The following is a 26,526-nucleotide window of genomic DNA, read 5'->3' as shown; positions in this document are numbered from 1 at the left end:
GTAACGCAATAGTTACTTTTCCAAGTAATTAATTACTTTTAGAATATTGTAACTCAGTTACTAACTCAGTTACTTTTTTGAAGAAGTAACTAGTAACTATAATTGTATTACTTTTTCAAAGTAACTTGCCCAACACTGACTGCATGCCACCAACTGCCCAGTCAGTGGTGTCACAGAGTGAGTCATAAGAGCGACTGCATCACAAAAATCAAAACCGCCATTGTTGAAACCCGAGACATGGCTGCAGAAAAACAAAAACTGCGTTCCCGGTGTCTGACAAAACGCCATAGACCAAGCAGCAGGTTTACGACTGCCTCCACGTCAATGTGTTTGTGTCGCAGACTTTAAGACACACTGCCATGCACGTTGAGGTGGGACTCAGCTGTAAAGGAAACAACCAAACTTGACTCGAGTAAGTGGAAAAGTGGCTTTACTGACTGAAGTGAGGGACACAACACAACAGGGCAGCTTTCCCCACTCAGATGATGAAAACACTAATTATGAATGCTTACTTTGTTAAAATGCTACAAAAAAATTATAGTTTACAACTACAGTGTGTCTTTGTTTCTTCCTGTTAAAAGGTAGTTTTTCCTTCCTGCTGTCACCAAAGTGCTAATACAGGAGCAAACACATGAACAGTTGACCCAGTCGACTCGTCCTGTGTATGTGAGGCTTCTTGTTCAAGGCAGACAGACTTGTACTGGCTGCTGTAGATGAGCTGGACTCCACTGTGATGGACTGTTCTGTGCAGGATTCTCACACTTGCACCGTCTTGGCTTCTTAGTCTCAAATGCATGAGTCACTGATTTCTATCCAGTTTCCAGCCTTCCGTTTATAACGTTTTACTATCATCTGTTGCATGTCACTTAAATCCACATGTCTGATTTCCTTTGCTGTTGCTGTTGCCCGCGTGTGTGCAATTCTGTTTAGGTTGTTTTTGCCAGCTTTGCTTCAGAAACATAAAATAGCAACATAGACGGTCGTAATAAAGAAGTGACTTTCTCCTCTCCAAGGAACAAAACTAGAGATTAACAATAAAAAAAATCAGGATAACTGGGCTGAAATTAAATTTAGGGATGGAGCAAATGAAAAAGACTTCCTGCAGTCACAAGCTCCGCCTCCATTAGAGTTGTCAGAATAGCTTTTTCATTTGTTCTTGTGCAGCTGACACACACACACACACACACACACACACACACACACACACACACACACACACACACACACACACACATAAATAGTTATATACGTTACTTCTAAGTTCACTGTGGCAGGATCTCGCTCCTTTTCTCACTATCTTCTTTTCCCTTTCCAATTATCTCCTGAGTCAAGGTAGCAGTTGAGGAGTACTGAAGAGAGAGAGAGTGTGTGTGTGTGTGTGTGTTATGTAAAGTTATGTTAATTAGGTGCACGGAATTTGTATTTTTAAACATGCTGAAAACAGCGGAGGTAAGAAAGTAAGAGGGAACGAAAGGTGTTAAACTGCTAATGAGACTTTCACCTTGTTGCGCACTGATGATGATGATGATGATGATGATGGTGGTGGTGAAAGTGAAATATTCCTCCTTTTAAGTTCAGTCCAAGTAAGTTTGCTGATGTGACCTGTACAGTTATGACTTCTGGCTTTTGTGGATCTAATATTCCTTTTGTGCACTTTGCCAAACACTCTGTGTTACCTCAGCCATAAAAGGCTGGATGTTTAGTTCGGCTCTCGGGTCGAGATGAGCTCCTTGACAACAGCAACGTTTATCTATATGTGATTCTGCTAATAATTAATCATGAATAATTCTAATCAAATATAATCAAGAATAAATCCAATCAGTGTGATGAATGAGAAAATATAACCTCTGTAATGGAAGTTTTTGGAAGTGGAGTTGATTGATTGCTGAGACACAAAAAGTGCAGGATGTGTAAAGAGTAGGAACGTGTAAGTGTACTTGTGTCACACATGTATGTGTGAGAGTATGCAAACTGGCATGTGAGAGACAGGGAGAGGCAGAGATGGAGGAGCAAGTTCACCAAGAATAAGAGCTGAGGCAGCAATTTTCCTCTCCAAGTCATTCCCACCCTGTGCAGCACACAGTGAAGTGAGACAGCGTTCCTCCAACACCATCATGCCACGTACAACAATCAAAACATGAAGTGCAAGTGTGCAAAGTGACCAGACACAACAGCACAACAGAAAAGTGCAACTTATCAATCAACAAAAGACCAAGACAGAGAATTACCCAGAAGGCAATGCAGAGCTCAGATGGAGCCTACGTGGGTGAGGGAGTCTCCCAGTTCTGACTGCTGCAAAATTGTCCGAAGGTCTACCCTTTGCAGGCCCAGCCTCTATAAGCCACATGGCAGCAGCTCTCCCCTAGATTGGTGCACTTGTTAGTACCTGGGTTAATTTTAGGGGCCTCAAGAGTCAGGGAGGGGCGGGGCCATCTGCTGTGATTGGTTGGGGTGAGAGAAGGAAGACAGGATAAAGACATGCTGTGGAAGAGAGACAGAGATTAATAACAGATATGATTCGATGCAGAGAGGTCTATTAACACATAGTGAGTGAGAAAGGTGACTGGAAAGGAAAAACTCAATGCATCATGGGAATCCCCGGCAGCCTACGTCTATTGCAGCATAACTAAGGGAGGATTCAGGGTCACCTGGTCCAGCCCTAACTATATGCTTTAGCAAAAAGGAAAGTTTGAAGCCTAATCTTGAAAGTAGAGATAGTGTCTGTCTCCTGAATCCAAACTGGAAGCTGGTTCCACAGAAGAGGGGCCTGAAAACTGAAGGCTCTGCCTCCCATTCTACTTTTAAATACTCTAGGAACAACAAGTAGGCCTGCAGTGTGAGAGCGAAGTGCTCTAATAGGGTGATATGGTACTACAAGGTCATTAAGATAAGATGGGGCCTGATTATTTAAGACCTTGTATGTGAGGAGCAGGATTTTGAATTCAATTCTGGATTTAACAGGAAGCCAATGAAGGGAAGCCAAAACAGGAGAAATCTGCTCTCTCTTTCTAGTCCCTGTCAGGACTCTTGCTGCAGCATTTTGGATTAACTGAAGGCTTTTCAGGGAGTTTTTAGGACATCCTGATAATAAAGAATTACAGTAGTCCAGCCTGGAAGTAATAAATGCATGAACTAGTTTTTCAGCGTCACAATGAGACAGGATATTTCTAACTTTAGAGATGTTGCGCAAATGGAAGAAAGCAGTCTTACATATTTGTTTAATATGTGCATTGAAGGACATATGCTGGTCAAAAATGACTCCAAGGTTCCTCACAGCATTACTGGAGGCCAAGGTAATGCCATCCAGAGTAAGAATCTGGTTAGATACCATATTTCTAAGATTTTCAGGGCCGAGTACAATAACCTCAGTTTGATCTGAATTAAGAAGCAGAAAGTTAGCGGCCATCCAGGTCTTTATGTCTTTAAGACATTCCTGCAGTTTATAATTGGTGTGTGTTACCTGGCTTCATGGACAGATAGAGCTGCGTGTCATCTGCATAGCAGTGAAAATGTATGCTATGTCTTCTAATGATGCTGCCTAAGGGAAGCATGTATAATGTAAACAGAATTGGTCCTAGCACTGAACCCTGTGGAACACCATAATTGACCTTAGTGTGTGAAGAGGACTCTCCATTTACATGTACAAATTGGAGTCTATTAGATAGATATGATACAAACCACTGCAGTGCAGTACCTGTAATACCTACAGCATGTTCTAATCGCTCTAATAGGATATTATGGTCGACAGTATCGAACGCAGCACTGAGGTCTAGCAGGACAAGCACAGAGTTGAGTCCACTGTCAGAGGCCATAAGAAGATCATTTGTAACCTTCACTAAAGCTGTTTCTGTGCTGTGATGAGCTCTGAAACCTGACTGAAACTCTTCAAATAAGCCATTCCTCTGCAGATGATCTGTTAGCTGTTTGACAACTACTCTTTCAAGGATGTTTGATATGAAAGGAAGGTTGGAGATTGGCCTATAATTAGCTAGGACAGCTGGGTCTAGAGATGCTTTTTAAGTAAAGGTTTAACTACAGCCAGCTTGAAGGCCTGTGGTACATAGCTGATTATTAGAGATAGGTTGATCATATTTAAGATTGAAGAATTAATTAATGGCAGGACTTCTTTGAGCAGTTTTGTAGGAATGGGGTCTAAAAGACACGTTGATGGTTTGGAGGAAGTAATTATTGAAGTTAACTCAGAAAGATCAATTGGAGAAAAAGAGTCTAACTTAACATCGATGGTACTAAAAGTAGCTGTAGATAATGTTACATCTGTGGGATGATTATTGGTAATTTTTTCTCTAATGATAAGAATTTTATTTGTGAAGAAGTTCATGAAGTCATTACTAGTTAACGTTAAAGGGATGGTTGGCTCAGTAGAGCTCTGACTGTTTGTCAGCCTGGCTACAGTGCTGAAGAGAAACCTGGGGTTGTTCTTATTTTCTTCAATCAGTGACGAATAGTAAGATGTTCTGGCTTTGCGGAGGGCTTTCTTATAAAGCAACAAACTATTTCTCCAGGCTAAATGATGATCCTCTAAATTTGTGACACGCCATTTCCTCTCCAGCTTACGAGTTATCTGCTTTAGGCTACGTGTTTGAGAATTATACCACGGAGTCAGGTACTTCTGATTTGAGGCCTTAGTTTTCACAGGAGCTACAGTATCCAGAGTCGTACGTAGTGAGGAGGTAAAATTATTAACAAGATAATCGACCTCTGTTGGAGTAGTGTTCAGATAGCTGCTCTGCTCTATGTTGGTACAGGGCATTGAAGATGATAACAGTGGGTGGATTATATTCTTAAACTTAGTTACAGCACTTTCAGAAAGACATCTACTGTGATAAAGTCTACTCTCCACTGCTGTGTAATCAATTATTGTAAATGTAAATGTTATCAGGAAATGATCAGACAGCAGAGGGTTTTCAGGAAACACTGTTAAATGTTCAGTTTCTATGCCATATGTTAAAACAAGATCTAGAGTGTGATTAAAGTGGTGGGTGGGTTCTTTTACATTTTGAGAGAAGCCAATTGAGTCTAATAACAGATTAAATGCCATGTTGAGGCTGTCATTTTTAGCATCTACATGGATGTTAAAATCACCCACAATAATTATTTTTATCTGAGTTGAGCACTAAATCAGATAAAAAGTCTGAGAAATCAGAGAGAAACTCTGTGTAAGGCCCAGGTGGACGACAGATGATAACAAGTAAGACTGGTTTCTGAGTTTTACAGCTGGGGTGGGCGAGGCTGAGCATCAGGCTTTCAAATGAATTAAACGTCTGTCTGGGTCTTTGGTTGATTAATAGGCTGGTGTGAAAAATTGCTGCCACACCGCCCCCTCGGCCTGTGCTTCAAGGTTTCTGGTAGTTAGAATGACTCGGGGGTGTTGATTCATTTAAACTAACAGAATCATCCTGCTGCAACCAGGTTTCTGTAAGGCAGAGTAAATCGATTTGTTGGTCAATTATTAAGTCATGTACTAACAGAGACTTGGAGGAGAGAGACCTAATATTTAATAATCCACATTTCACTGTTTTACTCTTTGGTTCAGATGTGGATACTGTGTTGTTCTTTCTTTGTGATTTTTTATGTTTAAGTTGTTTGTTGCTGGTTTTTAGTTTGTTTTTTGTCTGTTTGGGAGCTGACACAGTCTCAATGGAGATGGGTTTTTGGGGGGGTAGCAGGAGGAGAGAAGCTGCAGAGAGGCGTGTAAGACTGCAACTCTGCTTCCTGGTCCCAACTCTGGATAGTCATATTTTGGGGGGTTAATAAATTGGTCCATATTTCTAGAAATGAGAGCTGCTCCATCCAAAGTGGGATGGATGCGGTCTCTCCTAACAAGACCAGGTTTCCTCCAGAAGGTTTGCCAATTATCTGTGAAGCCCACATCGTTTCTGGGACACCACTCAGACAGCCAGCAATTTAAGGAGAACAGGCGGCTAAACATGTCACTCCTGGTCTGATTGGGGAGGGGACCAGAGAAAACTACAGAGTCCGACATTGTTTTGGCAAAGTTACACACCGATTCAATATTGATTTTAGTGACCTCCGACTGGCATAACCGGGTGTCATTACTGCCGACGTGAATTATGATTTTACTGAATTTACGTTTACCCTTAGCCAGCAGTTTTAAATTTCCCTCAATGTCTCCTGCTCTGGCCCCTGGAAGACAATTGACTATGGTTGTCGGTGTCTCTAGCTTCACATGTCTGAGAACAGAATCACCAATTACCAGAGTTTGACCCCCGGCAGGTGCGTCGCAGAGTGGGGAAAAACGGTTAGACACATGAACAGGTTGGTGGTGTACCTGGGGCTTCTGTTTAAGACTATGCTTCCTCCTCACCATCACCCAGCCGCCCTCTTTCCCCAGCTGCTTGGGGTCTGCCGGGGAACAGCTAGTGGGGCCTATGCTATCTTCGGCTGCACCAGCTACAGGAGCCTGGTTAGCTACGGGTGAATGAAGGGTGCGAAGCCGAGTCTCCAATTCAGTAATCCTGGCCTCCAGAGCTGCAAACATGCTACATTTGTTACAAGTATCACTATTGCTGAACATCTGACACAATGAGCAGGAGAGTGCAGGAGGGACAAGTGAAGAGGCCATGCTGCTAGCGAGTTGGCTACAAGCTAAGCTAAGCTAGCGAAACAGTAAAGACACAGTGAGTGAATACTTTGGCTATAAATGAGGTTGTGAGTACACAAACAGTGTGCTTTGGATGAAGCACGTGAAGATTATACGATGAAAAAAAGAAGGTATCTAAAAAAAGTTTTTAATTAAATTGCTAAGCAGATAAGCTAGTCAAAAACACCACTGTGTTTGAGCAGGAACAGGAAGTGATACTCTAGCGCAGAGAGAGCGAACACCAAGTGACAGTGCCACATATTCCAGCCCATAACCTTATCCTTAACCTTAACCAGCACTGTAATGACGTTAGATAGTCTTTTCCAAAACGATTTAAGTAAAACGAACATACATGTGTAGATTCATTCCAAATGGTTCTCATTTTTCCGATCTCGTAATCTAGGGATGTGTTGGGTGCCCCGAGTGTAATATATTGACGATTTGTCACCTAGCGTAAAATGTTACGCTTTGGGAGTGAGAACATGTTGACCAATAATGTCTCTGCCAAGTGCTTAGCCCCAACCCCCCTCTTCTCTAACTGTCTAGACATCCAATAACGTTTCTTACATAAAGTCATGTGCAGCCACACCCTGTCATTCTTTTTCACACATGATTTTAAAACGGCGTTTAAATTTTAAAAAAACTTTCTTTCTCACTCTTAACAGAAATGTCATCACATTTGAACATTGACACATGGATCTACTTTACTTCATGTTTTATTTATTTTATGTTGTTTTAGTTCATTCAGTCTCTTTGTCACGTTCATATGAGCATTGATTTTAACACAATCCATTCAAATATGGAGGAATTCACACTTTTACTATTTCTCTTTAAATCTCACATTTTACACAGTTTACACAAAACAACTTTTTATTCAGTTATTCAACTCCCTGCCCTGCACACACATGAGCCAGTGTTTAACTATTACCATTTCCTTTATTCAGAATCATGTATAATGATGTGTTCCTGCATTCCCATCCATATGAAAGGTCAAAGTTGGATCACGTCTGCAGACACAAAATCGAGACATCTATGGTGTTAAGGAGCATGAGCTCAGACTCAGTGCCATGTCCCCCGGCTCATCCTGCTTTGCTGCAGGGGTTCTTAGCAAAGTCCCAGGGTGGTGGCATTTCCCTGACCTTCTCCTCCATCTCTGGTCTCCAATGCTGCTGCATGTCCGCTCCATCTCCTTGGAAACAGGAATCCATGGCCCAATAATACACATGGTCTTATCCGTCTCTTGCATGCTGTGGTTTCAGGTACAGTCAGGGTACCTGCAGTAGTTAAAGTCCAGATCACCCTGGCATTCAACCACAATTCAGAAAAAGCAACTCCTGGGTGTATCATCCCTCCAACAAAAGATAGTAGCATGTGCTCCAAACTGATATCTGTAGCAGTCAGGGCACCAGAAGGCTGTAATCGCCTGGTGGTGAGAGGCTTCATACCACACAGTGTACAGCGCGCCTCCAAGGGAAGCATGGTCATCAGAGTTGATCTGGTCTGAGTCCCTTTCTCTCTTTCTGTCTCTCCTTTTTATAATTCTCTGTTACAAAGGTCACTTCCTCTGCCCCGCCTCCATCTGTGCCCCTTATCAGGGAGGCTGCTCTTCCCTCTTTTAGGTCATTACTGATGCTAATCTATGTGCTTCACTTAATACTGGTTGTTTTTGTTTTTTTTAATTCAAAATCATAGCAACATAATAATTCTCATTAGGATGTACCACACACCTCTGCAGTTCTTGCTTTTATCAGTGCCTCGAGTTTTCACCTGTCTTGTCACATGTTCAGCCCACTCACATCTTTTTCTGGTCATTTCTCTGATGTTTTGCTAATTGTTTCACATTTTCATCATCCTAACGAGTTTAGATGAGTTTTTAAGCTCTGACCCTGTTTGACATATATTTGTCTTTTTAGTTCCTCTGTCTGTGTCTGTCCATAACTATTCACTTGTTTCATTGTACAAACAATATAAAAGGCATGATGAGAATCTGAAAGAATCAGGGTGTGTGGGGCTAACAGGAAGCTGTGAATGAATGTGGGACTGATCAAAGTCATGTCAGCAAAATCTGATGTTCTGGAGAACAGATATTTTTTATTTATTTGTTTGTTTGTTTATTTGACTATAACTATTAAATATTCCTGTTAGTTTGTTTTTTTTTACCATCAATGTTATTTTTGTCATTTGCATAATTGGGTTTCTTTTTTGAGTCACTGCTTTAATTTAATCTGATTCTGTCTCCCTTCCTTCCTGTTCTGTTTGTAGTGTGAATTGTGGAAAGTTTGTCCACCCTGAGAAACCTGTAGAGGCTGTCACCAGGTAATGATCCCTCATGTCAGTGGACGAGTTGCTTTGGCTTCAGCTTCTCTTTCAGCCTTGTTGCTTTAAAACCTTTTGCTGCTACTTCAGAGCAGATTTTAAAAGCTCAATAACAGCTTAGGCTATGCTCAGCACGTTCCTGGGGGGAGGCGTTGAAATTACACAGTAAACTATGCTATATCACCAGCAAATAATTTTATTTCACAGGAGCGCAAAATTAAATAGTTAATGTATCATTTTTTGTTGTAATAAACTGAATTTGGATTTTAAATATGAATTGTAGCTTTCTTTACTTTGATGCTAGCTTATATTTGTTAGTGTTAAATCTAACGCTAGCTGACTGACTACAAACCAGAGGACAGCCAAACTTTAGGAACAAACTAAATACATCCTAAACTCTTAACATGATGGATTCTTTGTTTGTGAAGCACTATTGTTTGGGATAACCTTCATCATGGGTTATTTTGTGGTTTGTGTGATGGACCGAGGGGAAAAGCAGGAGGAGTCCCATAAATATTAAAAGAGGGTTTTCCTTTATTTAACCAGAAAAGTGATATTTACAAAAAGGATAAATGTCGAGCTCTGAAGACTGAACTCAGGCAAACAAAATGTGGACTCGACAAACCAACAAGGGTTTATATAACGGTGATCAGACCACTATGCCTCAACACAACACAGTCACAAACCAGTACAGTCCAGTTTGTTAATCAACTAAACACCAAAGAAGAAAATCAAAAAACACTAGACTCTGAATTCAAATATTTACTTAAATACAAAAGCTTGTTTAATAAAGAAAATACTAGAGCAGGGCAATATGGCCAAAAATATTTATCACGATATATATTTGAAAATTTGCGATAACGATATAACTGACGATATAATTGATGTGGAGTTGTATTTTGTCTCTCAACTTTACTAGCGCAAAAAAACCCCATCCATTTATTTTCACTTAAACAAGCAGCTGTTTTTTATGTGCATTAAAGCTATATAAAAATTTAACAGTGCAAATGCAAACTCCTTGCTGAAAGTTTAACCAAAAGGCATTTCCAGTAGAAATGGGCTGACATATCCTGAGCATAACCATGTATAATATCCACTGAAGTTAAAAAGAGGTGCTTTGCAACATTAAACTGCAGTGTGCCAAATAAAAAAGTCAAATACGTATTTCTCGGACCATAAGGTGCACGGGATTATAAGGCACATTAAGCGAAACAAAACAGTCAGATAAATCAAACTTGATTCAACTCATTCTTGTTGCTTCCTCCACTTCTGTACCATTGATTCATTAATGCTGTATTCTATCACAGCTGCTCTATTCCCATGTTGTTGCAGTATATTAATGACTAACCTCGTATTGTGGATGGATTATCTCAGTTGTTCTCCTGACTGAAGTTTGGTCCGTTTACAGCATCCTGCCATGCGATTGCATTTGTCCCTAACCATCGGGAACCCTCACGTTAACTTTTATCAAGTGGAAAAAAGTTAGCGTTCATCCTCCAGCTTCACTGTTTATGCTATGCTAACATAGCTGTGTCGCTAGCGATCACGTAGCACATCATTATATACCAGCTAGCCCAACTTCAGTAACCCTACAAACGTCACAGCTGTTTAGTTTCCTGTCTTCATTTATGTTGGAAGTGATAGCAGAGCTGTACGTTTGAATGTTTTCAGAAATCTCTCAGTCAGAACGTGCTATATCATGTTTAGGTGGAAGCTAGCGAGCTAACTTCCTGCTAACTTCTAACTCTGTTAAATGTAATAAATTCTGTTTTCATGGATGTCTGGATGTTAAACTTCATAGTTACACCTGGTAGAGCAGCAATGCTGATCATTTTATTAAAGATGAAAGAATTTAGACAGTTTTTAACTCTCAGTGATGCCGCAGTGTTTGTTTGACTTTGGGACCTGAAGGGGAGGGAGTTTAGGACCCAGATTACTTCCAGATTTACGAGCACCTTAGTCCGACAAATACGGCAATAACGACAGCCCGCTTGCATGTTCTACAAAAAAAAATGTGCTTTGTTGTGTATCTGACAGACAAACACCAAACCAGTTCCACATCACTGAAGTGGCATTTTTTTTACAAACCAATTCTGGTTCATTCTCCGTTGCCACCGTGCTTTTTCGGCCATGTGCGTATGAAAGCAAAGGCACTGCACATGCGCGTTTTACTCATATTCTATCATGATATTTCATTTTCTTATCGTTGCCTAACATTGTACTGTTATTACCGTGAACGGTATAATATGGCCCAGCCCTAGAAAATACCCCCCCCCCCGCGCAGGAAGTGGTGGAGCCCTTTATGTATTGAAGTGCTCTAAGCCCGGGCCACCATCTGTGGTGGCAGCTCCCAGGGATCATAGCAGGGAAAAGAAACGAGGATTAGTCCCAATCACAAACCAGTTACCCTGTGGCTCCGGCTGCTACGAGCATCTCCTCCTGCCTTAAACCCTTTTACAAACTTCCCCTCTGGTGCATTTTAGTATCCTGCATACGTTAACTGTCTTATGTTGCATCCTTTATTACAATCTGCACATCATGAGTCTTGTAATAAGTATCTGTAGGTTATGTATCTCTTTTTGCAAACTGAGACTTATTGCGTCTCAGTGTCCTGCAGACCTTTCATTGGTCAAAGCTTTGTAACTTTGTAAGAAATAAGTATTTAGAAAACTCGCATTAACACATTTATAAATAAGTATCTCATTTCATAATCTGTATACATTTAGATATACTGTTTATCATTTACTTTGACTTTTTAAATGATAAACAGTTCCTAAATAACTTTTACTTGATGGAATACTTTACTTATAACATGTTTAATGACAAAACTGTTCGACTGTCATAAGTTTTTCAGTGTATTTATATAATATAAATATTATCTATATATTATTTTATATCATAATCTTATTAATATTATAATACTAATATTATAAAATACTAATATTTTATATTTTTATGTAATTTTTAACAATTTCTATGTGAGCTTATAAGCAAGACTAAACCATTTATATTTATGTTTATAAATGATGTACTATGGAAGACTAACTAACTAATGCCTTGCTAATGCTTAATACTGTGTAGTTATTATAAGTCACTTTCATCTTTCTACAGTGTGTAAATCCTTCAAAGTGTTCCACAGTCTGCCTTCTGTGGCAGATAACTGGCTGTAGTTCTGACCAACTCTCAGACATTGGTACCTTCGTTCTAACAAAGAAACAGCATAGTTTTGGATTTACAAGGAAAAAAGATTAAAAAAAACATAAAAAAGATGAAAACGATAAAAAAATAAGGATTTGTGAAACGTGTGCCCATAAAAGCCTTTAAAAAATTCTTCATACAAACAAATTGCCTGCAAAATGGAGCAGGACAGGTCGTGCCTTAGGGAGTTAAAACTAGAGTCAGCAGACGTGCAGCTAAACAGAAGTTAACTCTAACAGGCTGTCAAAGCAGCCAATTAGAAAGCACAAAGCTGTGCGACCTTGTTAATCTTCCCAATAACACAGCAGTTAATCCATCTCCTTTGGTCTTTAAATGTAGGGCAATCTAACTGGTTAAAGTCAACTTTGCTGACACAAAAAGTAATCTCTTTACATTTATGTTCACTGGCTCTTTCCACTGCTCTCAGAAAGCCTGAAGAGTAACCCACACTGATGCATGTCCATCATCTGGCTTTGTTTTTCTCTCCAGCTTTCTTTCAAATCCTCTGAGAAATCTTTTTCTCCTGTTTCTGCCTCATGCAGATATTAACTTTATTTCAGACCCTGCATGAATCTGCTGACCAACCACAATGCACTGCTAACACACAAATATTTGCTATGATTTGTGTCTCCTACAGCTGAGAAAGTTAAAGTTATAGTAAATAATGCTGTATAATATTTAATACATTGTAAAATTCTTATTTGCTTTCAGCGATTGTGTGGACTGTGATTCTGTGGAAACGCACACATTCTTCTTGCTGAAGTTCAGGAAACTCAGTTTGTTATACAGTGAACCTGCCCCTGTTACCTGCCCGTTATAGGTGGTGCAGTTTTCTACTAAAATAGTACATTTTTCAAAATGAGCTATCAGCCAAAACATTATTATCTTTCTTTATGTCTGTTTTTTGTTTTTTGTTAACTACCATGTTATAAAAGGATAGAAGAGCTTCAGATTAAGGAGCTTCATCCTCCCCAAAATTCTTGCAAATTCATCCTGGTGTTGGCCTCGTCCACGTATCACGTCTTTGCCCAAACCTCTGAGTGTGCTAGTCAAGTCCAAGTCAGGTTTGGAGTATTATAACCTGCCCCCAGATGAAGGTGGTGTTTTGGCTTATTATGAGCTTCCACCAAGCAGTTTAATATTACAATTAAGCAGTAATGTCACAGCTCTGCCTTTGGTACAAAAAGAGTACTTGACTATCTGTGTAAATTTGGTCGAGCAGGTTCTCTTCAGCTGTGCACAGATAGGTTGACTGTACGTGTCGACTGCTGTGTCCTTAGACAGCTCGTAGTTGGAAGCCTGGGAAACTTTTTAATGGTTGCATAATGACTTTGCTTGGCTGCCACGTGCACCCCGTAGGGTTTCATTATTGTTGCTTCTTTTTTAAAACATCGTGTGGAAGCTCTTTTCTTGGCTCTGCAGGCCAGTTCTGTTCAAGGTTCAAGGTTCTTTATTTGTCACATGCATAATTATAGAAGTATAACACACAGTGAAATGTATCCTGACACGCTCCTCGACATGTGCAAAAAAGGGGGGGGGGTAGAGGAATAACATTATTTTTATATATATATATATATATATATATATATATATATATATATATATATATATATATATATATGTGTATTGGGTGAATGTGCAGTAGTAGCAGCAGCAGGTGAATTCTGTACATTAATATGAATAGACATCTGACTATTTTACAGAATGGACAATATAAACATATTTAAAGCGCCTTGAGGCGACTTTTGTTGTGATTTGGCGCTATATAAATAAAACTGAATTGAATTGAAAGTTAAAGGAATTGAGTGTCTGGAGGAGAGTCTCAGTCAATTATAGATGATGTGAGCGGGCGGGTGTGTGTGTGGGGGGGGGGGTGTTGGTTTAGGGCCCGGATGGCTTGAAGATAGAAGCTCCTCTTGAGTCTCTCTGTCCTTGCCCGGATGATGCGGAACCTTCTACCAGATTGTAGAAGTTGGAACAGTTTGTTGCCAGGATGGGACGGGTCCTTCAGTATCTGCGCTGCTCTAGTCCGGCATCTCCTGGTGTAGGTGTCCTGAAGCGGTTCAGGTTTGAACTGTTGCCTTGATCATATTAATTCAATTCCATCATTATGAGAAGAGGCCATAACAGAATCATTGCTTTGGTCTTTTCTTTTTCCAGTACAAACGCATTAGTAATTGATTCCAGATATCTAATTTGCTGGGTCTTTTTATTAAAAGTTAAGCCATTGCTATTAAATCTCAACATATTAAAGTATTGAGGTGGCATGCTTAGGAGCACAGGCCGTGATCCCTGACTGAGCTGAAGAACACATTTGGGCACACTGAGACTTTTTCTGGTACTCATTTCAGCAACTTACACTTTATAGATTAAAAATCACATTCTAACAATAATTACAATAATTTGATATACATCATAATATTGTGCTTTGTGAAAAAAATGTATGATGTATGTAAATGTAAATATGTAGAGAAGAACATAATTTAGTGTTTGCCAAAAAGCAAACAAAATGTTTTCATTGCTTCTTCTTACGTTATCTTTTGGGCAAATCGAAATACTGAAACATCACAACAGTGTAGTGAACAATCACTCAGCTGTGTCAGAGTGCAAAAAATAACTCCTGATGCTGTTTGTGAGCCACAAACCAAGGTAGCTATTACGTGTGGATAATTATCTGACTCAGGTCAAACCAGGTCAAGCTGGGGTTAGGCACTTTGTTTTAATCTGTAAGGAGACTCAAGAAAAACTTTGAACACTCATCATACAGCTGACTGCAGGTTTCCCCAACCTTACATACATTTTCATAATGACTGAAATGGCAACACTGATTAACAGTGGGCTGTGAGGTCACTTTCATGATCAATAATTTGCAGACTTTCATGACGATTGATAAATGACCACAAGTACCATTCACAGAGAGTTGGGGAATGGCTGAAGTCACAGTCTAAGAAGGCTAACCTGCCACTTTCATATCCTCCCTGGTGAATTTGATGTGTCGGTCCGCTGAGTTAATGTGATCCGTGAATTGTGGTACGACCTGAGATTTGATTTTCACCCAGGTGTCATCCACATACCTGAACCTGGTTGGTGGTTGTGGCGGGGGCGTGGTCTTTGACCTGCTGCAGAGGAGGGGTGACGCAGTGAGCTCACAGGGCGGTGCGGAGGCAGGGAGAGAGCAGGTGCACAGGACTGTTTAATGGGGGAGACCTGTCTTATGTTTTTGGCAGTGAGAAGGAGCGGACACACACTGGGAGTGACGGAGTGGCTGTGTCAGAGGCTGGTGCCAGGAAGGGGAAGAGACATTGTTTTGAGTAAAGCACATTTATAAGCACAACCCAGAAGTGTCTGTATGTGTCCTGTGTCACAGTGGTGTTCCAGGATAGGATAGCAAAGCCCTCTTTTCCGCTTCTTACATGTACAAATTGGCCACGATGGGTGAAACATGGCACACCCATGTTTCTGCCTGTAGTACTGACCCTTGTATGTGAAACAGGTGGAATTAAGACACAGTTCAAACACACTTGGTTGGTGCTGAGAGCGGTCCTGTTGCTGAGGTTGGGGTCATCCAGTGGGTTGAGGATCAAAGCCAGAAACTTGGAGATGTTATAGGTGACCGAGTTGATCATGCAGACAGTCGGTCTTAAAGATGCACCCTGTTTATGTATCTTTGGTAAACCATACAGACTTGGTGTAGATTCCCCTGGGTACAGCCTGTGGTATGAGGTCCGGTCAATAGCACACTGTGAAACTGGAATCACTGAGAATGAGACTTCCTTCGTTCTTATGTGTGAAAACAGAGTTTTGTTGATGTGCTTTGCTTATGCTCTGTCGACCTTGGCAGAAAAGATAAAGCTGCACTGTGATAGCACTCAGAGACCTTGAGCTTTCTTTTCCTCTCAGTAACCTTCGCACCTCCACCGTACTGCGGCAAAAAACTTTGAGCTGGTTCAATTTGACAGGCTAAGTTGGCCATTTAAATTGGGTGGATGTAGAGGCAGATATCAGAGGTGACAGAGAGTTGAACACACCCACGCACACACTCCAGTTTTCTTTATCTCTGCTTCCATCACCTTCATTTTCCCTCTCCTCTTGTGTTCATTCAAGCCACTCGTCCTTTCCTTCGTTCTCCTCCTCTGTCTATTTAATTGTGACAACAAAGTAAGCGTGTTATTAAGAGAGTGAAGATGGGATCTGCTTGGTGAAATGTGCTGTTAGTTGATTGGCTGGCTTCAACCATGGAGTCCTGTGGAGACTGATTGTTTCTGACAAGCAACGTTTCTGTCATCTTTAGTTCTCATCAACTTGAAAAATCCAATTGCTTTAATATTTTTAACCTAACAATCTATTAAACTAACAACAATTAATGTGAATCATTGATTTCTATATTTTTCTGTCCTTTTTCACTACTATCCTCTGTTGCATGTCACTTAACTCTACATTTCTTATTTCCTTTCCCTTTGCCTCCTCTCTCTGTGTGTCTGCAGTTTCGTGTAGTTTGTTTTCGGCAGCTATGCTTCAGAATCACAAAAATACCTTTGAATGTTTTGTCTCCTTCTCCTCTACCTGCCAATAACTAGCTTTGTATCAGAAATGGGACCTAGACAGTTGTGATAAAGAAGATACTTTCTCCACTCCAAGGAACAAAACTAGAGATTAACAATAAATAAAAAAGTCAGGATAACTGGGCTGAAATGAAATTTAGGAATGGAGCAAACTTGTTAAAATAGCTGCTTCTGCAATAACTTGGCCTACTTACTCTCCTAAGTAGGTTTGCGTGTCCAAAATCTGGCTTAATACCAGATTAAGGTGTGAGAGGGAGCGTAGTCAGGAGTCTTTGGGATTTCCTGTAGCTGTACCAGGTACTTTGTAACCAGGCCGGCATGCTGGTAGAGCATAGTTCAAAGGCCCAGTACCTGCAACAGTAGTCATAGGGGTTTTATAGCGCCTTGAGATGACTGTTGTTGTGATTTTTCACTGTATAAATAAAATTGAATTGAAAATATAGCAAGTGTAGGTAGGGGTCACAGCACTTCCTGTATTGTACATTCTTCTAAGGTGAAATGACTGAATCCCCCCCTCTGTGTCTCTCTCTGTGTTTCGCCTTGTGGCAGATCGGCTCCCAAGTCTTCGTCGGAACAGGGAAGCAGCAGTGACAAGAAGGAGCGTCCTATGAGTACCATGAGTGAAGCGTCAAACTACACGGGTGGCTCCGATTACAGCACCTTCACTGGCAGCCCAGCCACCACAGTCACTACTGCCATTACCACTTCCACCTCATCTACACGGGTTAGTCTTTACCTAAACCTCATAACAAAAAACCTTAGGCTACGTTCACACTGCAGGTCTTAATGCTCAATTCCGATTTTTTGATCAAATCCGATTTTTTTTTGTCTGCTTGTTCACACTACAAATAAAATGCGACAGCAAACGCGCTCTAGTGTGAAGCCTCAAAGCGGCCCGCATGCGCGAAAGAAGACGTCACACACAACGCGCTCTGTTTAGACCCAGAGCAAACAGTGTTGTTTGACTGATGGCCTTAATATAAACTTGTTTCGGATTTTTCGTTTCCCAATTTTGCTTTAAGTTATAAAGTTGTGTTATTTACATATGGCCTAATAATGATCCTTATTGCTGTTTTAGAGAGGAGCGGTGCTTCAAAGGATAGTGTCAGATTTCTGTCAGAATCTGCAGATTATACAGTACAAATAAAATGTTCACGTTTCTCCAACGTTGTCTTCCCATCAGTTTCACTAACATCTACACTGGATGGCCAGAAAGCGTTTGCGATGTCTTCTCGAGCGCTGATAATTGGCGTCTGTCTTGTGTCAGTGACGTAAAAAACTGATTTACTGCAACATGACCGTTCAAACAGCAGTCGCTTTCTAAAATATCAGATATGTATCGGATTCAGTACCACATACGAAAGTGACCCAGATCGGATTTGAAAATATCGGATTTGTGCCGTTCACACTGTCATACCATGATCGGATATGGGCCGCATAGGGTCAAAGAAGTCGGATTTGATGCGCTTTCACCTGCAGTGTGAACGTAGCCTTTGTCAGTGTGAGTGAGCCACACTGACTCTCATCAGCAGAGGCAGAAATGCTCTTTGTGCTGTAAATTCAATAAATTATTTCAGTGGAGGTCACCTGTGCTGTCGATGAAGAAAATAAAATAGGCAGAAACTTTTAGCTGTAACTCGTCTATTTTCTGCTTTTTTGATGCAATAAGTGACTTTAACTCCACTCTAAGGCTACGTCCCCACTAATGCGTTTTCGTTTGAGAACGCATCGTTTTCTCTCAGTTTTGGCCTCCCGTCCACACTGAGACGGCGCTTTCCTCAAGGAAAAACGCAGCGTTTCGAAAACTCTCTCGAAAGCGCATACATTTCAAAACGCAGCTGTCCCGTCGCAGTGTGAACACACGAAAACGCAGACTTTCTAAAACGATGACATATTTTAGTCATGTGACGCAGTCATGTGACCAAATAAACAAAGATAGTGGAGTGCAATATATAGCGGTTGTTTTGATTGTTCTCAATTTTGACTGCCCTAAAAAAAAAAAAAGAATATCAGTCTGTACGTGCTCCAGATGGCTTTTCTTCAAATTCTTTAATTCTCACTCGCTTTTGTGCACGCGCAGGACTGGAACGTAAGCGTTTTCATCCGTTTCAATGTGGACGCACACCTCTGTGAAAACGACTGAAAACGCTAGTGTGGACACGGAGCGTTTTCAGATGAAAACGCCGTTTTCAAATCTATCCGGGCTAGTGTGGACGTAGCCTAAGTCATTACCTGTAGTCTGTAATGAGTTAGAGCAACAGAAAGAATAACAGAAAAGAAAATGTGTGAAAGTCTAAATAAAAACGCCTGACCTTATTTCTTTGATTTTAACGACATTTTAATTCATAAACACAAAGAAGAAGAAGACGAGGGGTGCACTGGGACACATTGTGTCCACCATGTTGAAACCACGATGTAGAGAAGTTAGACTACAAAATACACATCTTACATCTTACATGTTCTAACCCTAAGTCATCAGGCATATGTCTTTGTAAGTGTTTCACTTTCAGGAGGAGAATATTTAAATTACTCACACAATTTACTTCGAATTGCACAAACCCTAACATCGAAAAAATGTCTTATGTTGAAGTTGTGATAGTTTCTCCTAGGAGTGTTTATTTTTAGGAATGGGATATGTTATCAGAAAGAGTACATAACTGACACTTTGAGTCCTTAAACTCCTGGGGAAGCGGGCAACTGTCATCTAGTTAAAAAAACTACTGAGAAGTCAGCTAAGATCTGACAGTATTACCAGAAGTAGTAAATTCACTGTTCGAACTGACAATAGCAGCCTCCACTGGTTGACCAGGCTAAGGGAGCAAAAGGGCCAGCTAGCTCAAAACCACCAAAAATCTGATGCCCTCTCCAGGAGATCCTGTCGTCCTTCATGTTACTGTATGGTTGCAGATCCCAACTTCAGCAGCCTAGAAGTGGAAGTGGACCATCCCATCATAACCCCTCCATTTGAGTTCAATTTTATTTGAATGGCAAGTAGAGGGAGGTATGTAGAATGGGGTCAAGAGGGCTCTGACAGTACCCATGGTTGCCTAATGCCAGGACTGAAGTGTTCCCCGTAGGGCACATGTGTCAAAGTCAAGGCCCGCGGGCCACATCCGGCCCGGCGTACATTTATATCCGGCCCGCGAGATCATTTTATATAGATGTACTATTATTGTTATGCATGGCCCAGCGATATGAGGCGCTAATAATATACAAACTACAGATCCCATAATGCAGCGCTGCAGCCTCCTTGCTGAACGCTAGGCTAACTGGGAAGATTCCCGCTTCAGTCAAGTCAAACTTCTGTTATTGCGAAGCTAGCTGCTCACAATGGTGGAGAGAAAAGTTGATTCTGAAAGCAGAGCCTTTCAGCGCCAGTGGGTGACTGAATATATGTTTACAGACATGCTGGTAAACCCGTGTGTCTTATTAGTGGAGCTAATGTGGCTGTAATTAAGGAATTTAATTTAAGACGGTGTTGTGCCAAAAACTGATTTCCGGTATTTGCCAAAAACTGATTGCTCGTATTTAAACTGCTATAAGTAACTTGTTGGGCTATAATATGTGAAATATATGTCAAATGCATCCCTTATGGATGACATAAAGTCATCTTGAGCCACAAACAACATTCGTGTAACAAGGTAGAAGCCGCAATCAGTTTTTGGCAGTTACTTTTATATAACCTTTATTTATGCAGTTAAAAAAATCTCATTAACATTAAAAATGTCTTTTGTAAGAGTAAGCTGGCCAAGAGGACAGAAGAAATGGCAGCAAATATTACAATAGTTCAGTAAAAATATTTTAAGTGGGGATGAAGGAGCGGATTGGTTATAATGTAAGTACAATAACACAGAGTTGTAAAGATACTTGAAAAACAGATAATTTTTTAATTCTATATATAACCCCTTGTTAAACCCTGTTCACCGAAGTCTATTTACGAAGATACGTAAAGATATTACCCATAAAAAAAATACACAGAAACATTGGAAATCACTTTTTGGCACAACAACGGCACTACGAGACAAAACGTCAGGATAAGATGAAAAACCTAAATGCAGAGCAGAAACTACAGATAGTAGAAGTCTAAAGAAGAATCTGACATTTCAGCAGACTTTTTTCACCAGAGCAAAATGACAAAGTGAAGCTGTTGTGAAAGCAAGTTTTATTGTAGCAGAGGAGCCAAATCAGCCCAGTACCACTCTGAAGAGCTGCATGATGAAGCTGTGCGACGTCTTGTGTCCAGACAAAACGCAGATTTTGGCAAATGTGAGCCTGAGGAGAAATACGATTGCTGATCGGGTTTGTGAGATGGCCACTGATTTAAGAACACAGTTGTGTGAAAGAAGCAAAAACTTTATTGCCTACTCTCTTGCTGTGGATGAAAGTACAGACATGGTGGACATTGCACAGCTGGCCATCTTCATCCGTGGAGAGGAAATATTGAACATTAAATCGATGCACGGGACAACGACAGGAAAAGACATTTTTTAAAACGTATGTCAAAGTGTAACCGATATGAAACTGCCCTGGGACAAACTGTTGGATGGAGCGCCGGTGTTGTGCGGTGAAAAAAGCGGACTAGTCAGCAGGATGAGAGTAAAGATGCAGGAGGAGAACTGTACCGGTGAGTTAACAGCATATCACTGCATCATACACCAGGAAACGCTGTGTGGTAAAGTCCTAAAAATCGAGCATGTAATGATCACCGTAACGCAAACCGTAAATTTTATCTGAGCTAAAGGTTTAAATCACCGTCAATTTCTGTTGGCTGAGTTGGGATAAAAGTTATCAATAGAGTTTTTGAGCTCAGCAAGGAAATCTGTCAGTTCATGGACATGGCATGTGTGATGCGGTGAAGGCATTTCAAGTGAAGCTGTCACAAATGCACCAGTGCAACTTGCCTCACTTTCCCTGTTGCCAAGTAATGTTGAACCAAGTCAGCGGACTTTGCTGAACTGCACCTGTGCAGATTCATATGGAGCTGCAGTGTAATGGGACACTCAAGGGAAAGTACGAGACTGAATGGCCCGCACAGTTTATTAGTTCCACTCCTGAAGCAATGCCCCAGCTCTGTCTACATGCGGCTCGAACCTCGTATATGCTTTCATTTGTTTTTTCTGGGGTTTTTGGCAGCATGTTCATATTTCTAACTTGCATAATTTTGACAGGATATATTTTTATGAAGAGCAAAATATTTAAAGTTTATTTTTTTAAGTTTATTTAATCTGGAATAATATTCCTGTCTGTTTTTATTCATATTTATGTTTAAAAAAACATTGTTTTAGTGTGTTCAATAAATATTTATCTTGTTTGGCCCGCGACCTAAAGTGTGCCTTGAGTTTTGGCCCCCTGTGCAATTGAGTTTGACACCCCTGCCGTAGGGGATGGTGGTAAATAGAAAATGGACTGGTTCTTATATTATGCTTTTCTACTCTGAGCACTCAAAGCACAACTTACACAACTTGCCTCATTCTTACACATTTGCACAAACACTTTTTATGTTCTTTGTATTTAGTGCAGTCTATCTGACATTCACACACATTCAGCAACTTGTGGTTAATATCTTGTCCAAGGATGTTTCGCATGCAGACTGGAGCAGACAGGGATCGATTAGTAGGTTGGCTAATAGGTGTACCTCCTGAGCTACAGCCACCCCGTGTTGGCAGTAGCAATGATGCCTTGACTAACCCAAGTATCCACCGGGTGAGTGAGTCACTCATCAATAGTCTGTTCAGTGCCTGCACCCAGAACAGCTAATGGTTACTGATGCAGACATAATCTCAGTGTGGGGATGGATCAAGAAAGGGGTAGGTCAGCCACCCCGGGCTGATCTAGTAACTTGTAGCCCCACCACCAAAGCCTACTGGTTGTACTGGAAAAGACAGTATCTAAAAGATGAAGTACTGGGGAGAAATCTCTATTGTACTGAAGGCAAAGTACTTTATCCCCAAATCCTACTGCCCCAAACTTATCACCAATCTGTGATGTAGCGGATGTTTGATGGCCAAGTGGGGGGTCACTTCTCCAGCTTCTCGTGTTCCTTCTTCCTGATGTTGCCGTCATTCGGTATCACTACATCGATCACTACGGCCGTCTCCTTCTGTTTGTCTACCATCACTATGTCCGGTTGGTTAGCCACCACCATTTTGTCCGTCTGTATCTGGAAGTCCCACAGGATCTTAGCTCCGTCATTCTCCACCACCCTTGGGTACGTCTCCCACTTTGACCTCGGGACTTCCAGGTTATACTCGGCACAGATGTTCCTGTACACTATGCCGGCCACTTGGTTATGGCGTTCCATGTATGCCCTGCCTGCTAGCATCTTGCACCCTGCTGTTATGTGCTGGATTGTCTCTGGGGCATCTTTACACAGCCTGCACCTGGGGTCTTGCCTGGTGTGATAGACCCCAGCCTCTATGGATCTTGTACTCAGAGCTTGTTCTTGTGCTGCCATGATTAGTGCCTCTGTGCTGTCTTTCAGTCCAGCTTTGTCCAGCCACTGGTAGGATTTCTGGATATCAGCCACCTCCTCTATCTGCTGGTGGTTGATACCGTGCAGGGGCCTGTCCTTCCATGATGGTTCCTCCTCTTTCTTGGGTTTCTGGTGCCTGAGGTATTCACTGAGCGTTCAGTTGTTGCCATCTTCTTGATGTGCTTGTGGATGACCTTATTTTTGACCTTATTGTGCATTTTGCACTAAGTTGTTATGTAGCTCCATAGGCTGCTGTTTTTGTGCGAGAGTCTCATTTACAGCCAGACTCTTGTCACATTAGATCAGGGGTGTCAAACTCATTTGACATCACGCCCACTTTGACCTTAAGTGGGCCGCTCCACTTAAGGTCAAAGTGGGAAAGGAGGGGAAACGCTGCTTTCTGTCAGTCTAAAGAAGTTAGGTATTTAACTGATTTTCTACATGATGAAGAAGCAGCTGCTGTGACAAAGAAACAAATCTGTCTGCATGACTCTTTGGACTTAAACTGTGAGAATTAATTGTGTAAAATTCAGAAAAGGCTCTGATACCACCATCAGAGCCTGGACAGTGGACAGTTTGACCATTGCCCAGACTGTCCACTTTTATTTTGTTTTTTTCAACTTTTGTTGTAAAAGGAAAAAAGAAATTGCTAGAGTAGAAATTGAAAACCAGAAACTTTTTGTCACAAGTGATGGAACGAACTGAAACACAGACACAATTCTTAAAGACAAAACTTCTAATTTATTTACAAAGGGAACACATGAGTGCTATACATATATATCTGTAGCGAGTTGGGTGGGGGTCCAGGGCTCCAGCGAGCTGAGGGAAGGGAATCCACACGCACCACCGCTTTTCCTCCACTCACACTTGCTCCTCTTCGGGCACTAACAATACCACACACAGGAATGTCGCGAGGGGTCCGCAAACAGGTCCGGGGAATCTATATACAGAGACGATGGTTAGTTTGAGCCAGCGATTTCACCTTAAATAGCACCAGCATAATCACTACAGATCAGCAGCAGGTGGTGGCAATCAACCCAGGTGAGTGGGCCAAAGGTGAGAGCCCAGTAACAAGCTCCGCCCAGGCAGGCGGGAGACAGTGGGGAGGAGAGAGAGAGAGAAACAAAAACACAAACCAAACCTGTAGCCAGTGTGGGCCAGTCAGAGAGACATGGGAGCATGACACTTTTCTGTCATTTAATTGTTTATTCCTGATCACTTTATGTTGTATGAACGGCCATAAAAGAGGTTTTTATCAGTAGGAAAAGCTGTAAAACTTCTGGAAATACAGTTAAAAGTCCAAAATGTCTGCTTGTGCTTGTTTGTGGTGAGCAGCTGTTAAAACAAGGTAAGAATTATACGGCTTCCAGCGCACATTCAGACCTGTGAGGCTCATTCAGACACTGAGCCATGACTCTGTGCTACGTGCACACATTTCTGCATCTCTGCCATTCAAACACACTTTGTATGTAGTTCATTTTGTAGTAATATTTAATACTGAACTGTAAATGTCATCGGAACATCTGCCCCCCTTCCTTCTTTCACATAATGGTATGAGCCCAGTATGTCTTTGCCTGTGACTGGCCACATGGCGTGCCCATCAAAATAAAGTCCCACCCCTGCCTGGATTCTAAGCAGCAATGAAGATTTGGCGCCCACATACCAACGGGCCATTAATAACTGACATATGGGATTATTTTGTATGTGTTTGACACCCCTGTGTTCACTTTGCATCAGACATATCGTTATTGAAAACTGTGTGCATTTAAATGTATCTCATGTTTTCTCTATGAAGCTGTTCATCCAAATGTATGCATTTGTGCATCTGTACATTCATCACCTATCAACGTCTTTAAACAGCCTTCTAGGTCTTCCAGAAAAGTCCACAACTTTGGCAAGAGGTCCAATTCAATCAAGAGAAACCCCAATGCCCCAGTGGTGAAGAGCAGCTGGCTTTACAAACAGGTACATGAGGAAGGCCATTAATATCTAAGCTAATTGGACGTCGTTGAATTTGTGGAATTCTGGAACTGGATCTGGTATCCAGACTGCTGCGATACCCCATAGATGACTTTTGTGTTATGTCTGTGTGATTTCCATTCAAAATATTGCACTTGCCATCACCAGTGTGTGTGAATGTGTGTGTGAATGGGTGGATGACTGGATATGTAAAGCGCTTTGGGGTCCTTAGGGACCAGTAAAGCGCTATATAAATACAGGCCATTTACCATTATTGTGTTTACTATTTCACTAGTCAGTGGACTAGCTTAGTTTACCTAACAAAATGTAATAAAGATGTAATCATGTATGGGTCTGTACGTATTAAGGAGAATCCTTACTAAAACCAACCAGCAGATCCTTGGCTACAGTTCAATTCAACTTTATTTATGCAGCGCCAAATCACAACAACAGTCGCCCGAGGTGCTTAAACATGAGCAGCCACAAGCAGTACCGTCCATGGTGAAGGAGAGTAGAAGATAAGATCAAGGCAGCACAGAGTAGTTAGCTGTCGCAGTTAACTGTGTCTCAAGTGTGAGATTTACCAAGGAGATGCTCTGTCCCCACTGCTGTTCTGCTTAGCCCTGAACCCCTCAGCCACATCATTAACAAGACTCGCTAGGGATACCAATACAGAGTGGAACAGTTGTCAGCCACCTCCTGTACATGGATGACATCAAGCTGTATGCCAAGAGTGAACGAGACATCGATTCACTGATCCACACTACCAGTATATACAGCAATGACATCGGAATATCGTTCAATGTAGTTGGACAGTTCCAAAGACAGGAAAGGTAGTCTGAAATGAGGTGATTGTACTACCAGAAGGCAACATTGAGAACAACTAGAAGTACTTAGGAATTCTACAGGCAAATGGGAACCGCTAGGCCGCTAGGAAAGCTGCAACCATTAAAACCTGGACAGTCGGCACTTACGCCCTGCCTGTGTTCAGATAACGTGCTAGGATAATAAGCTGGCCAAAGGAGGCTGACCACAGATTCCAAATATTCTTTCACAAAGTGATGGGATAGGCTGAAAAACTAGTTCATGCATTTATTACTTCCAGGCTGGACTACTGTAATTCATTATTATCAAGATGTCCTAAAAACTCCCTGAAAAGCCTTCAGTTAATCCAAAATGCTGCAGCAAGAGTCCTGACAGGGACTAGAAAGAGAGAGCAGATTTCTCCTTACCGTCTTCCCTTCATTGGCTCCCTGTTAAATCCAGAATGATCAGTCCCCTGTCTTATCTCCATGAGCCTGGTCCTGCCGGAGTTTGTTTCCTGTTATAAGGGAGTTTTACCTTCTTACTGTTGCCTAAGGACTTGCTCATTGGGGGTCATCTGATTGTCCCAGCTT

General features: G+C 41.4%; 1 protein-coding gene across 15 annotated transcripts in view; it reads left to right on the top strand.

Moving 5' to 3' along the window:
* LOC100703570 (pleckstrin homology domain-containing family A member 5) overlaps positions 1-26,526 on the top strand; it is a 173,539-nt gene that overhangs the window by 82,920 nt on the left and 64,093 nt on the right. For 12 of the 15 annotated variants that reach the window (XR_003214527.1, XM_019346466.2, XM_019346460.2 and 9 more), the window contains 3 exons: positions 8,885-8,938; positions 17,248-17,422; positions 25,031-25,135. Coding sequence is in view for 14 of the 15 variants with exons in the window: in XM_019346466.2 (XP_019202011.1) it covers positions 8,885-8,938; positions 17,248-17,422; positions 25,031-25,135 (334 nt within the window). In the remaining variant the exon portion in view is untranslated. The remainder of the gene's footprint in view (positions 1-8,884; positions 8,939-17,247; positions 17,423-25,030; positions 25,136-26,526) is intronic. The other 3 variants (XM_005460369.4, XM_025899619.1, XM_025899620.1) reach the window with 1 other exon arrangement.

The sequence above is a fragment of the Oreochromis niloticus genome, linkage group LG17 (assembly GCF_001858045.2).
Source record: "Oreochromis niloticus isolate F11D_XX linkage group LG17, O_niloticus_UMD_NMBU, whole genome shotgun sequence".
Taxonomy (NCBI): domain Eukaryota; kingdom Metazoa; phylum Chordata; class Actinopteri; order Cichliformes; family Cichlidae; genus Oreochromis; species Oreochromis niloticus.
Note: the sequence above shows the minus strand (reverse complement) of the source record. Positions and strands in the feature narration are given on the sequence as shown.